Genomic DNA, 14817 nt, shown 5'->3' with positions numbered 1-14817 from the left:
AGCCACAATACAACCATACCTAAAATTAAGGGTACAATTTTTGTTTCCTCTTTATTTAAAATTATAATACACTCAAGAATAATAAATGAGAACTTCAGCAGGAAATAAAATGGGTGGTGGTGATAGGATTGTCATGAAGGCAGACTAAAAAGATTTTGTGTCATAGACAAAGGCTAAGGATTAGATGTCTGAATTCTATAGATTAAATTATCACTATTATTCATAACAACCACAATAATAATATTAGCAGCAAGTTCTTAAGTGTCAGTTCTGTGCCAAACCCTGTGGTACACGCTTGGTATACATCATTACATTTAATTCTCACAATAATCCTATGAGGTAGTTTCTATTATCATCCTCATTTTACACTGACAAAACCCAAAAACAGAACAAAACAAAAATTTATACAAGTAAAATATCTTGCTCAGTCCTCCAGTTGGTTGAGCTAAACCTACATCCATTTGACTTATAGCTTTCACACTGTACCTTACATTTCAATGCATTAGGACAGAAAGGTTTTCCTAAACAATAAAGAGGAGAAATGGAGAATACATAAGGGACACTGGTAAACTTTGGAAGCTTGTAACTCTAACAGGAGGTGGAAACACAAACTATAACTAGGTATCAAAACGTTTTTGATAAATCAATGCTCAGAGGATCTGTAACAGTTACAGAAGTTTAGCCATGTATGTGATGCAATAGAGGAAGCACAATACTTGCAGTCAAAAACCGGGTTGAGATTCAATTAAAGAACAGCCATTTACCCTCCTCCACCCTCCACCACCATCACACATATGAAAGATTAATGCTGCAGGGACAGACTCCATGCTCTTTGAAAAGACACCCCTAGTCATCAGATAAGAGTTAGATACCACATGGATCAGAGTGAGGCTGGGAATTAGCACAGCCTTAAGGGGGAGGGGAAATCAATAGACAGTGATGATACAGCTCAGCCATTACCTAGGGAAAACATTCCCATAAAATAAGATAAGTGTTTTTCTGTATTATAATGTAACAACACTTTCAGAACTTTTAGAACAAGATGAACGGAATAATTCTCTATCACTTGTTTAGTTTTGAGGGAGTGCTCTCAAAGAACGCAAAACTTAAAAAAAAAAAATTGAATTACTTGAGCTCTTCCCTCACTTCTGAGCCAGATCCTCTGGCCATGCCCTCATTCCTATATCAGAGTCTGGCATGAAATTATACGGGAACAAAACCAAACTGACAGCTGGAGAGGCAAAGAGGCTCAAGAACAAAGAAAACCTTGAGGGCAAATAAGTCTGAATGAAGAAATCAGACATCATAAAATTTTCCACACTGAACTTCAGCACAGCAATTAAGTCTCTGCGACAACTGTATTTTTAACAAGATCCCTAGGAGCTGATATGGTTCAAACTGTAATTCTGAGTCACTATCAAATACTATCAAATATCAACAAGCAGCAGGTGGCACTCTGGAAAAAACCTCTATGTGACTGGCCGGGAGCAGACTGGTAGGGAGTGGAGTGACATGTTTTTGGCACAAGAAATGTTGACTTTAGAAAGGCCTGAAGGGAAATGAACAACTTTCTGGTCTCCCAGCAATAATCAACTGGAAAACATGAAGAATTAATTTTAAAAAAGGAAAAAAAAAAAAAAAACCCAACACAAAAAACCACTCACAACAGTTACAAGCATATACAATACTTAGGATTTAATTCAGTAAGAAATATGAAGAAATGGTAACATAACACTAAGGGGCTATGCTTTGTTCACCATTATGACTGTAAGTTCTAGCACAATGCAGACACTTTATAAATATTTACTGAGACAACAGTGTATATGAAGGACCCAAGTTAAGTGTAGTGAAAAGCATGTTCTTTGATTTTGCAAAGATGTCTAAAAAAAAAAAAAAAGCTAAAAAAATCCCAACACACGAATATATGTATATATAAACATGTAAATGTGTATGTATGTATACATACATCTATACATACACATTTTTCTGGAGTTAGGGGCTGGAGCAGACAGAGACAGATAAATAAGTCAGGTATGGTGGCTCACTCTTATAACTCCAGCAGTTTGGGAGGCCAAGGCGGGAGGATCACTTGAGGCCAGGAGTTCAAGAGCAGCCTGGCCAACATAGTGGAACCTCGCCTCTACAAAAAAGAAAGAAAAATTAGACAGGCATGGTGGCCAATGTGTCTATCATCCTAGCTACTCAGGAGGAGCAGGTCGGAGGATTACTTGAACCCATGAGTTCAAGGTTACAGTGAGCTATGATCATGCCACTGCACTCCAGCTTGTGAGACACAGCAAGACCCTATCTCTAAATATAAATAAATAAATAAATAATTCTGAAGTTAATCTGGAATACTAAATGTGCAAAGGAATAAAACTACTGATCAAAAGAATAGAAAGGCTAGACATATATCCAGTATATATAATATCTCCCTATATTTCATAGAATTTTATGAGTGAGGGAAATAGACTATTTTAATAAAGAGAAAATTAGAAGATTCAATATATTTGGAAATAAACGAAAATCAGACTTCGAGTATATGCCATTTACCAAAATTACAGAAGGGCTAAAGACTTAAATGAAAAAAGAAAATCAAATAATCCAGTTAAAGATTATGAATTAACATACACATTTAATTCTTTGATCTCTCCAAACCTCTAGTAAAATGACAGTAAAGGATTTTTTAAAAAAGGTATAATCCCTTCCCCAAATAAATACACCAAGAGAACAGAAGTGATAAAATTCTGGAATCTGGAAAGTAGTTTTTGATTTGAAGAAGGCAGAATCCCAGGCAAGACACAACCTAATTTAATAGTGCAGAACATCTGACGGGATCAAACATTGGTGGCACTAGGTTCCCCTGAAAGCAGCAACACAAAGAGTCTAAAAACAGGGAAACTGGTGGAATATTTGCTGAAGTATTTACTTAGCCTCTAGATCACCTACCCCCACCTTGAAGAGGGTAAAATAAAAGATCTTGATCCTCTCTACTCTAGAAGATACTAACCACAGTTAAAAGTGAATGTGCCACGCTGAAAAGGGGAAGAGAGACAGAAATAGTGAGAGTCCTTACTCTTTCTCACCCCTCCCCCACAATTAGCTCAAAATACAGTCAAGTTTCCACCTATAAGCAGGGGAGCGTAAGAGGCACAGGACCTCAAAATGCTGATACAGGAGGGTCCCCAATGAAAATGGTCCAGCCAGATGCACAGTGCTCACATATGGAAAGTGAAGTGCACAGTCAACAAGCCTTGCTCACATACTCAGAGCTTCTGGTTGGCTCCACAGTGCCCCCCATCTGATGGCCTAAGATATCAGACATGAGGCTGATATGAAACACACAGCCCCTGCTTCTGGTAAGGAGGGGCAATGTCCTAACACACCAACCCTCTAGCAAATGACAAATTCTGGACAAACTATAAAAACCAAAATGAATGAACAGAAAAACCTACCTGAGGGCACTGGCGAGTTAACAAAAGCAGATAGATCTTGGAGAAGAATAGAAATTTGTGGTTTCAGCCAGAGGAGAGGCCACAATTATGGTGGCAAGATGTTGATCAGCTGTAATTGATAAAAGTTGTTGTCTTTCTGACACACATGAGGGGAAGATGCCTGGGGCAACTAAGACTGCCAGAGAGTGAGAGGGGAGCCCCAGAAAGCAGAGAAATAGAGATGGGAGCTCCAAACTCTGGGTATAAACTCTGCCCAAGTTTCTGGCTGACTTCTGACTCACACTTGCTCGGGGCTGACTGTGGTAGTCTGAAATGGGAACTACTGTCTACCGGAGACATTGACAGAGTTTGCACTTTGAGGATAACCTAGTTAGCTGCTTCCAAATAAAACCCATCAACATCTTCAGAGCACTGTAACAGAATCCTCAAGCTCTAGAACATACTATTCACTAGGTCTAGGGAAAAACTCAGTTATTCCCATTCTCAAGAGAACAGACAACAGATGTCAACGTCAAACCTACAATGTTATAATTCAGACAAGAACTTTAAAGCTGCTATTATGCTTATGCTTAATGAAGTCAAGGAATGTTAAGTCATGAATAAAAAGATAAGAAAACTCAGCAGAGAAACAAAGCGTTAATAAACATAGAACTAAATGGAAATTTTAGAACTAATAAATAAATAAAGCATAGAGTGTGCTTAATAAGCATGATGGAGATGATAAAGAAAACAGTCAGTGAACTTGAAGACAGATAAAAGAGAGAGAAAAAGGATTTTTAAAAAAACAGAGCCCATGGACTTGTAGGGAATATCTCAAGGTCAAATAAACAGGGAATTAGTTTCACAAATAACCAAGAGAATGGGGCAAAAACAAAAAAGAAACTGAAGAAATAATGATCAAAAACTTCTCAAATTTGATGAAAGACATACATTTACAAATTCAAGAAGCTCAGTAAGCAGGATGAATCCCAATGATCACAGTTAAACTGCTGAAAACCAAAAATTAAAAGAAAATCTTAGAAGTAGCCAGAATAAGTCAATGTATTACACACAGGGAGCAGCAACGTGAACGACTGCAGAACTTCTCATAAGAAATCACAGGGGCCAGGACACAGTGGACTAACACTGTAAAGAGCTGGAGGGGGAAGAAAAGGAAAAAAAAGTGAACCTAAAATTCTAACATGAAAGACAGATATAAACAAATGGGAAAAAATATGACTTGGAGAAAACAGATGAAGATAAAAAAATTCTATCATGATTAGCCTTAGAAAGACAGGAGAAGACACTGTCCTTGTGAAATAATGGTGCTATTAAAAATAGAAAAATTACAAAAAATGTTCTGTGAAATTAAAAAATATAATTATAGTGAAAGATAAAGTCAAGAAAATTCCCCAGCATGTGAACTTAGATTTCAGATGGGAAAGATCTTTTTAGTATCCAGCACCAATGAAGCAGTTCATCATAAAATTTCACAGGACTGGGGACAAAGAGAATACATAAAAACTTCTAAAAAGATCAAACTAACACATAGACAGACTAATAATTCTAAGGGCTTTGAACTTCTTAATGGTAACCCTGGAGGCTAGAAGACAGTGGATTAACATCTTCAAAATTCTGCAGGGAAATGATTTACAACCCAGAATCTCAAATCCTGCGAAAAGATTCCTTAAGAATGAGAGCAGAGTAAAACAGTTTCAGACAATGTCTCAAAATTTACTATCATTCACCCTTTCTCAGGAGCTCCTGGAAGAGGTGCTCCAACATGGAATCCACAACAAGATCTGATTTAAGAGGAAAAAAAGGAAAGCTGTCAGCATGAGAAAGAAGGCAGATCACAGCTGACAACTGTGTACTCTGTGGGGAACAGCAACAGGCCAGGAGGCCCCAGAAGGTATGGCCTAGAGAAGAGGAAACTGATGTGTTGGAACATAACCAGAGGGAGTTTAGACAACCAGGGTAAAGTTTGCTGCTGAATTATAATAGGCGTATAGAAAAATAAGCAATCAAAAAGATAATTTTTAGTTTCAAAGAAAATAAAAACTGTACAAGAATGAACATTAAACAGCACATGACACAGCTCAGCTGTAATTTCACATTTTCATAAGTCATAATAAACAACGAATATTAACCTAACTCCAAGTATTATGTGGCATACTGGGAAGATGAGAGGACAGGGAGTTGTATACATGACGATATGAGGAGCAGTGAAAGAAGACTAAACATTCATCTTCCACAGTGAGAACAGATAATACCTACAACTGAAAAAACCAAGATATTACAACTAATAGCATTATTTAGATACAGCTATAAATACCAAAAGAAATAGCATAAAGAGTTGAAAGTAAATGCTTCTGGGATATGAGAAACCATGGGAAGGTGGAGGGTGAACCAGCACATAATTTTTCATAAGTGTAATAGAATGACATGGCTTTTCAAATCATGTGCATGTACAACTTTAATGAAAATAAAAACTAAACTAAAAAGAGAAAGACAATGATAATATTAAGGCCAGAAGAACCCTGTTGAATGCAACTTGGGTGAAGAAGCCATAAACATGAAAAGAAGGGCTGGGTATGGTGGTGTATGCCTATAATTCAGCTACTCAGCAGGCTGAGATGGGAGGACCACTTGAGCCCAGGAGTTTGAGGCCGCAGTGATTGACCCACTGTACTTCATCATCTTAGGTGACAGAGCGAGACATTGTCTCAGAAAAAGAAAAAAAATATATATATATAAACATACTTCAGAATATTTATATGGGTCTCACGATTAAGAGGAGAGAGAAGTCTTTTAAAGCACATTAATTTAAGCTTAGGTTTAGGCCTAAAAAAGGATTTAAAGTTGTTTGACAAGGATTTGACTACTATAAAATTTAGGACATCAAAAAATAAAATAAATGAAAACCCATACTCATAAATAAAAGAACAAAAACAACACTGGGGAAAGTTTTTGCAACATGTTCTCAAGTAAACAAATAATTCTTATAAATTAATAAACAAAAAGTCAAAGACCAAGAGAAAAATGCAGGAAAAACATCAATCCACAAAAATGAAATATGAATAACTAATAAATATGAAAAAATACTCATTAGTAATCACAATTACAAATTAAAGAGATCATAATTTTGAAATACTGAATTAGCAAAGATTAAGAAGTAAAAACAATATTGATCAGAATATGAAAAAAAAAGCATTCTCATACGATATTTCAGAAATGAATATAAATAAAACACTCTTAACTAGAGGGCATTTTGTAAATACTGAGTGTATCAAATGTTTTAAAAAATGTGCACTGACATTTATCCTAAAGAAATAACTGGAAACATTCATAACTACTTAAAAGGGATATTCATTTATAGAGTCCCTTAAAATGCTGAAAAATTGGAAATGTTTAAAATAGAATATCATGTAGATCATTAAAATTTTGTTGTAGAAAAACAAAGAAAAAAATTTCATAATATATTAAATAAAAAATGACTTACAAAGTACAATGTAGAACAGCACTGCAATTCAAACAATAAAGCTAAACATATTTATGCAGAAAGAACAGACTGAAAAGATAACCCCCAAGATGAATGGGGAATTGTGCAGGTGGTAGTGTTAGATGTTTCCGCATTTTCAAGAGAAGCTATAATCTTAAGTAATTTGAACACAAAATGAGCAATAAATAATAAAGAGAAAATAGCATAAAAGAGAGCTAAAGACTTCTGTACTTACCAAAAGTCTGTTATATACACCATTACTCATTTTGGGGGGGTTCTTTTTAAAAAATCTGCAAACTAATAGTTGTACATATTTTAAAGAGTAAGATAATATAAGAAGCAAGTGCTCTGGCAATGGACTCCTAATCTACAGTGAATTCAAAGCTACAAAACTGCTTTACAAGTTTTGATTTATTCATGTAATACAAGTTTCAAGAATCCTTTACATAGAAATCTCTCCTATAGAGCTCTGATGAATTATTTTATTGTCTAATCAGACTTTGAAGAATTATTTATGTTATATTCAATGTCAGCATAGCCATAGTTTAATTTGTCATTTCTTTTAATCCTCTTGCTATAAACTACATGTACAAGGGCAAACAGAATGTTAAAGAATCTTAACATCTGTTAAGACACCCGAGATTTGCTATGAAAACAAGATTTTCTTTAGACTTAGCAATGCCTAGGCTACCAGTTTCTATAACCTTGAAAGTATTTTATCATTAAGAATGAATTTTTAAAAACTCATTTATCATCTTCAGATCATTGATGTGTCACAAAGACTGAAAATCTAAGGTAATACATGTGAGGTAACAAATGTAGTTCCCATACAGAATCCAAATAACCCACACAGCACCACAGACTTTTTATTTGCATGAGGAATGGAACTTAGATTCAAGGAATTACAAGAGTATGAACAAGAAAATAAATTGGGATGCCATAGCCAGTGCATCATAAAACCTTAGAGGGTTTGCTGAGAAAGGACATAAAATATCCCCAAATTCCTTCTCTGTGAGTTGCCAGTTTATGCTCTTTTAGAAATCTGATATAGTGATGATTTCCAGGATATATTTCTTTCACCATTATTAAGCAACAAAAACGTAAATACATGATTTTCCTAGACCTTTCTAATGCTATTTGAATTGTTTCCTCCAACTAAAGTGAATATAAATAAATATGTGGAATTTTTTTTTAAGCAAAGTAAGGACTCTACATCATAGGTCATGAAATTTACTCTTGACAGTTAAACTTGGGTCCATTTGGTCATAAAATTTAACTCTGAATTTCAGTCAGTCTTTAAAAGGAGATTCCTTTTCTCCATTTTTGAATGTCTTCTTGTGTTTAAACAACATTTTTGAATGGATCAAAAAACAATATCAAAGGAAAGGAACTGTCCCAGTGTTGAATGCAGGGCTTTGACACAAGTCTCACCTTCTCTGGATGAGGTAATCTTCCAGGATGTCGAGGCAACGCACCATCTGGGAGAAGATGAGTACCTTGTGGCCACCTGCAATCAGCTTAGGGAGTAGTTTATCAATCAGCACAAGCTTCCCTGCTGCCTGAATCATGGCCTGCAGCTGAAAGTCAGGGGCATCAGGGCTGTGGGTTTTTCGGAAATCTTCTAGAATTTTCTCCTCTGCTCCTGAAAAGGAATGGAACAAAACTATTCCCTGGACAGAATATAAGGATAAAGGTTGTACTCTGCTTTACAGATCCTGGGAAAAATGAAGTGAATTCTTAGGTCCTAGACCAGCAGTCCAGTGAGGAGATGCTGGGTGCACGCTGGTCTGTCCCTTCAGCAGAGGGCTCTGCAGTGGCAGCAGGAGAGAACGCGGGTGCTCCACTCTCCTGGGAAGTCTCACCAAGTAGAGTGAGGATCTGAGATACCAAGTCCTAAGCTGACTCACCCAAGAAACCTTCCCAGACAAGAAGGACTTTCACACCTCTTGACATCACAAAGACTATAAGATAATCCAAGCCACATTATGATTTTAAAATTTCTCAAAAAGTTTCATTGTAAAAAAAAAAAAAAAAAAAATCCTCCCAACATTTTCTCTAACTAGTTTGGTTAACTGTTAATTTGTCTGCAGAGAGTTTTAATGTCATTGCAGCATTTTCACTGATTCAGCTAAGTAACACATTTCCCTGTCCCCAAGTAGAAAGTATGTGCCAGACTTTGAACAAATAAAGGGCAGCAAACTGGTGAGTGATATCCCTTTCCTGCCCAGCAGAGTACATGCTGTGAGGCAGCGTGTTGGCAGAAGTTAAGTTCAAACCTTGGCTCTTGGTCCTTAGTAGCTATACTGCTTAGGCAAATCCATCAAGCTCTCTGAATCTCAGTTTTATACTCTGTAAAAAGGTGAGAATGCATACATGCTGGCATATAATGAAAATTCAATACATGAGTTATTTGATTATCATTAGCTTCTGGCAGAGGCCATGGCAGTCCTGAGTAACTTCATAGTGCCCCTGACTCACCATTGATCAGGTAGGGATGGTTACAGCACTTCCTCAGCTCCATCATGGTGTTGATGAGATTGGGCATGTTGTGCTGATTTGCCCCCTTGGTCAGGAAGGAAAAGTTCTTCTCGAGGATGGCACGGTAGTACTTTTTCTGGATATTGGTTAGTTCCACCTCAATGATCGTCTCTTGTTTGGGAGCAAGGTTCTTTTCCACATCATCTTTCAGCCGTCGAAGCATCATTGGTTTTAGGATAGACTGCAGTTTCTTTACCTGTCCAGGGAAATGAGACCTATTTACCTGCCTCAATCCTGATTTAACGATTACTGGGGTATTCCAACCTTCACTCTTATTTCTTGAACATTTACGCATAGTACTGTGGTAGTAGACTAACAGAAAGATCATGATTGACCCCTGAAAATGGGGCTTATAATAGTACTGAAAGGGAATTAGGGATATGATTTTAATTCACAAGCAATTACTGAGAATCTAGTGGCAATCTCAGAAGATAAAAAGGGAGAAAGGTATAAGAGTACTTATTCTCTAGGATGAAGAAAACACATCTCTCTGTCATTCTTTCTCTAACACACACACCACATGCATAGTAATTACCTGAAGAATATTTTAAATTACATTAGAAGGTATGAGTGATATATTACAAAAGAAACTTAGACGCCGAGGGAACGGAGTAAGTAGAGATGATCTGGAAAAGAATTCCTCCTATACCTTTCAAGTAACAAAAGCAGCATACATGTTTGGGTGTAGCAGTATGTAAAGAATTAATGTTATAGGTGACATCTGTTCTATCATGGAATCTGTCACATCAGGGGCACTTTAAGTCTGATGGTGTTCTTTGCTACAACTTGTCTGTACTTGTCCTAAAAGCACAGGCCTGGACAGCAGATCTTTATGCAACTGACTGCACCAGCAAGGTGACTTGTTCCCCCTCCCAGTGAGACAATGACAGACTAAGGGATTCAAAGTCTAAGAACCTGAGTTAACCTGGAACTAAAACATGATACTGGTAAGATTAACTCTGGCGGAAAAACAAAATAAGGGAAGATGAAAGTGCAAAAGAAATCAAGTTTCAGGTCAGAAATGGCTGTTCAAAAATTTTACAAGGGGTAGACTCTGCATAAACAAGTTGTGTGCTGCAGGATTGCTTCCTGAAGAAATACAAAGTGATTTACAGAGAGTGATTCAGAAGAGTTACTTACAAAAGCAGATTTTAGACAATGATGAACATGCTTTATTTTAGAAACAGATGCTTTCCAGAACTTTTATTTACTGTGTTTTAAAATACAGACATCTCACAGAAGCAGAGATTAGAGTGGTGGTTACCAGGGACTGGGGGGTGGGGCGGGGTAGGGAGGTATTGTTCAAAAGATAGAAAATTTTAGTTAGATAGGTGGGGTAAGTTCAAGAGATCTACTGAACAACATGGTGACTACAGTTGATAACAATGTACAGTATTTTTGAAGATTGCTGAGAGTGGATTTTGAATGTTCTCACAAAAAGCATGTGCTAATTAGCTCTGTTTAGCCATTCCACTATGTATACATATTTCAAAACATATTGTACATGATCAATACATATTTTTGTCAATTAAAAAAGAAAGCCAAAAAAGTAAAAATAATTAATTATAGAAAAATAAATATTAAAGATAAAATATCAAATAAAATATTTGATGTAATTTGTATGGTTTTCTCCTACCTAACTCCAGTCTTAATCTTTTTATGAGACCTTCATTTTACCAACGAAGGGTACTTAGAAATCTAATCCCCCATGTGGGTAAGGAATTACTGTATAAGAACCTAAAGGGAAAAGACTCAGCTAGCTGATTGTTAAAGATAGGGACAAATGTCAATCTGCCACATGCTGGGTTCAGCTTTTGCCCTTCACTTGGTTCATACCTTGAATCATTTAGAGTTTACTATATGCCAGACATTGTGCTGGTCAATACAACAAACACAACTTGGGAGAAGATGTGGGCCTTGTCCTCAAGGAGATCTTTGTCTAGGAAGAAGAAAAAATGCATACCACAAATTAAGTGCAATGGGAGAAGAGGATGCATTTCTAATGGTCCAAAAACAGAGAGAAGATTGGAGCTGGCTTTTGAAAGTCAATAGATACTGCAAATGTAGGAATTAAGTTTGATTATTCACTGCTCTGATGCAAGTCTGACTTGCATCAGAAGTAGGAAGAGATTGGAACCCCACAATTTTGACATGTGGGCAAAATTCCCAAATGTTTTCATTCCCCTCATTCTTCGCCCCAACCCACTTACACACCATTGCTGAATTAATTTGGCAGAGCTAATTATGTCATTCCTGTAATAAGGCCTTGTATGGCTTCTCCATTACCTACTAAATTCTTCAAACTACCTTTCAAGATCTTCCCACAATATAACCCTAAAGACTTCTGGCCTTATATTTCTAATTCATTCACTGTTTTCAGCTTAATCAGATGTTTCCCCACTAGTGAATAACTACCATGACTCTGATTTTGCTGGTTTTTTTTTTTTTTTCTATGCAAAGTGGTTACCACCTCTTCTCTCTATACCTATGAAAACCTGCCCATCCCTCAAGATGCATTTTCAAATTGTACTCTCTCCCTGGAGTCTTTTCTAATTCTCAAATAGATGTGACCTGTCTCTCCTCTGAAGGACCAACTCTATTATTTGTTCCTCTTATGGCACGTAAATTTGTCTGGGTTATTTCTATAATCCCTAGTAGAGATTTCTACTCATATGAAATAAGTATTTATTACTATCAGCTGTTTTTTATTAGCTTTGAGTCCAACAAGATAGACTTGGAACTGGACCTTGAAAACTGCAGAAACGCAGCTGATCTGGACAAAAGAGGACTTATCAACTACTCTAGGTATGTGACTGCCTTCTTTTCCTCACTACCTGTGTATTGCGTTGTACTCAAGAAGATGGGCCTGGGAATGAGTTGCAGATTTTGAAGGGGAAAGGATGAAGGATGAGAGAAGCAGAAGAAAGCACCATACTCCTAAGGCCAGAGCTATAAGCAAAATCAGTGAACATACAATATGTGAAATTAGTGAAGCAAGGAGGCCCGATACACCAACATAAGATATTTTGGGTATGGACCCATCTATCCTTTGGGGCAGTAAGAACCGCTAATAATCAGCTTACCCTCCCCAACATAAACAAACACATAAAATAAAGGAGGTAATGCTCATTTTGCCAGGAATGTGACAACTTGCTAAATCCTGGCCCCACAGCATCCTGCTCTTTTCTTGATGAAGATAATGATCACATTGTCTCCTCAATTCTTTGGGTCCCTAATTACCTGTTCCTCTGTCTTCAAATCTCCAAATTCCTCCAAGAAAGCGGTCTCTGAAGGAAACTGTGATGGCTCCAAAAAATTTAGCAAACTGAAGAGCTCCTCCACGGAGTTCTGCAAGGGTGTTCCAGTGAGAAGCACTTTATGTTCCTGCACAAATTAAACACACATGATGAATAGTGCTGGCGCCATCAAAATAGTGCATTTTCGTGGGGAAAATTAAGCCAGGGCATTGAGTGCTCAATTTGGGGCAATTCTGATCTGCTTTAATGAAAAGATAATATACCCTCATAGGTGTACAGTCAATAAACGAATCAACCTTCCTTTCACATCATTGATTCCAGCAGCACTTTCATGTTAATTAAAGCAACTATTCACTCATTCACTAAATATTATTGAGGGCCTCCCCACCAGATACTGGGCACCATGCCAAGGCAGTGATGTTAAAAGGGCATCATCTTTGGTACCAGTTCATTTAGGGGCCTGGAAACAAGCCAAAACACCTTACATTTCCAAGTCACATATTTCATGGTATTTAAGAGTCCTCCTAGTCTATGGAAATCAATCTGTGGCAAAGGTCATTGTTGACCCAGTTTGTAACAAAAAAAATCTTGATTCCTATACTCTTGCAGTTATAGAGACCAAAAAAGAACATCTAATGTAAAAGGACCAGGCAGAAATAAGCTACATGCAGAATGGCTAAGGAGTGTTTCCTCCAAGCTGAATAGAATGAACCTGTGTTTATGTAAAGAGTTGCTCTCACCAGGGCCATAAGCTTTAGACCCTCCAGAAGTTTGCAGTTCCTGTTCTTCAATCTGTGGGCTTCATCAATTATCACACAGCTCCAGTGAATCTTCTTCAACTCTGGGCAGTCTGCCAGGATCATCTCAAACGTTGTGATGACGACGTGGAACTTGAAGACTCCTGAAAGGGGGTTTCCCTGAGGATGACACAACCAAAGGCAAAGCTTTACACCCCGGCTACAGAATTCTGCTAATACCTGCTGGATGAGAGGAGTTAGCACTACAAATGCTGGGGCCTAGGTGAGAAGACAAGCACTGCTTTTCCTCACGTGAGAAAAGAGAATATAAGAACGAACGAGCTAGTTAGCCAAAAGGCCTCACACACCATCAATGAAACAGAAGCGAGACAACATCTGCCCTCACAAAGGTGAGAAGGATGGGCAATATGGAAGGCACAGCAAGGGAGCATTTTTACTTATTAGCTGCTATGATAAGGAAATCAGATGGGTGTTGGTTCACAAGTTCCCAGACAGGAGTCAGTCTAAACCATAGTTTGAATGCCCAAAGGAAACTCTCTGCTATTTTTCAGACTTAATTTCACCTTATAATTTGAGTTCTAGCACAGATTTAAGGTAATGATCCTGATTCACCTAAGACAAGTGCTACTAGGCAGGACACAGCTTTGTTGTTCAGCCTGTCTTGGTGTTGCCATCACATTTCAAGAGCAGAGCCGCATCATGTTAGAGCAATTCTTAAATTTCTTCCAAGTGTCTCTGCTGTCTCTGAAACCTCTGGGGAGACCACTGGCTTTCCTCTGATTGAAATCATTTAATTTTTACCTTAATTATAAAAACCAGTGTGCAGGACAAACACACAACTATATTCAGCTAAGTGACAGTACTTAAAAACTTAAAAAAAGAGAAAATGTTGCTGTTGCGTACTTAATTATTTGAAACCTATTTTCTCTTTATCCTCTCTGTCAAATCTGTTAACCTCCTCTCCAAACTCCCTGGCTGGGAATCCATTCTCTGTAGAGTAATTCTTTTGCTCACTTTCTTCACTGAACACATAACAATTCAGATAAAATCTTCTGCATATAAAAGTAACTTCATAAACCAACAGGTAAGTCAAATTTTCAGTGTCCTAAAAAAGGTATATCTCAGAGTTTAGACAGCATGCCCTACAATCCTGTGTTGTATCATAAATTAAAATGAACTACCAGGGAGAGCAGGAGTCAGCCTTGACAAACATATTACAAAGTCATTCCACATTAACACAAGATGCAGGGCACTGGAACTTCTGAAGTTAAGTGACAGAAAGGCTGCTCCAAGCTTAGGCAGTCCCTGGGTCTCTGATTCACGTGAGG

General features: G+C 37.4%; 1 protein-coding gene across 3 annotated transcripts in view; it reads right to left on the bottom strand.

Annotated features, from left to right (window-relative positions):
- CHD6 (chromodomain helicase DNA binding protein 6) overlaps positions 1 to 14817 on the bottom strand; it is a 208636-nt gene that overhangs the window by 73104 nt on the left and 120715 nt on the right. For all 3 annotated transcript variants that reach the window (XM_008017154.3, XM_008017167.3, XM_073006519.1), the window contains 4 exons: positions 13472 to 13648; positions 12715 to 12858; positions 9415 to 9670; positions 8368 to 8578 (listed from right to left, as the gene is read on the bottom strand). In XM_008017154.3, the coding sequence (XP_008015345.3) occupies positions 8368 to 8578; positions 9415 to 9670; positions 12715 to 12858; positions 13472 to 13648 (788 nt within the window). The remainder of the gene's footprint in view (positions 1 to 8367; positions 8579 to 9414; positions 9671 to 12714; positions 12859 to 13471; positions 13649 to 14817) is intronic.

Source organism: Chlorocebus sabaeus, chromosome 2 (assembly GCF_047675955.1).
Source record: "Chlorocebus sabaeus isolate Y175 chromosome 2, mChlSab1.0.hap1, whole genome shotgun sequence".
Taxonomy (NCBI): Eukaryota; Metazoa; Chordata; class Mammalia; order Primates; family Cercopithecidae; genus Chlorocebus; species Chlorocebus sabaeus.
Note: the sequence above shows the minus strand (reverse complement) of the source record. Positions and strands in the feature narration are given on the sequence as shown.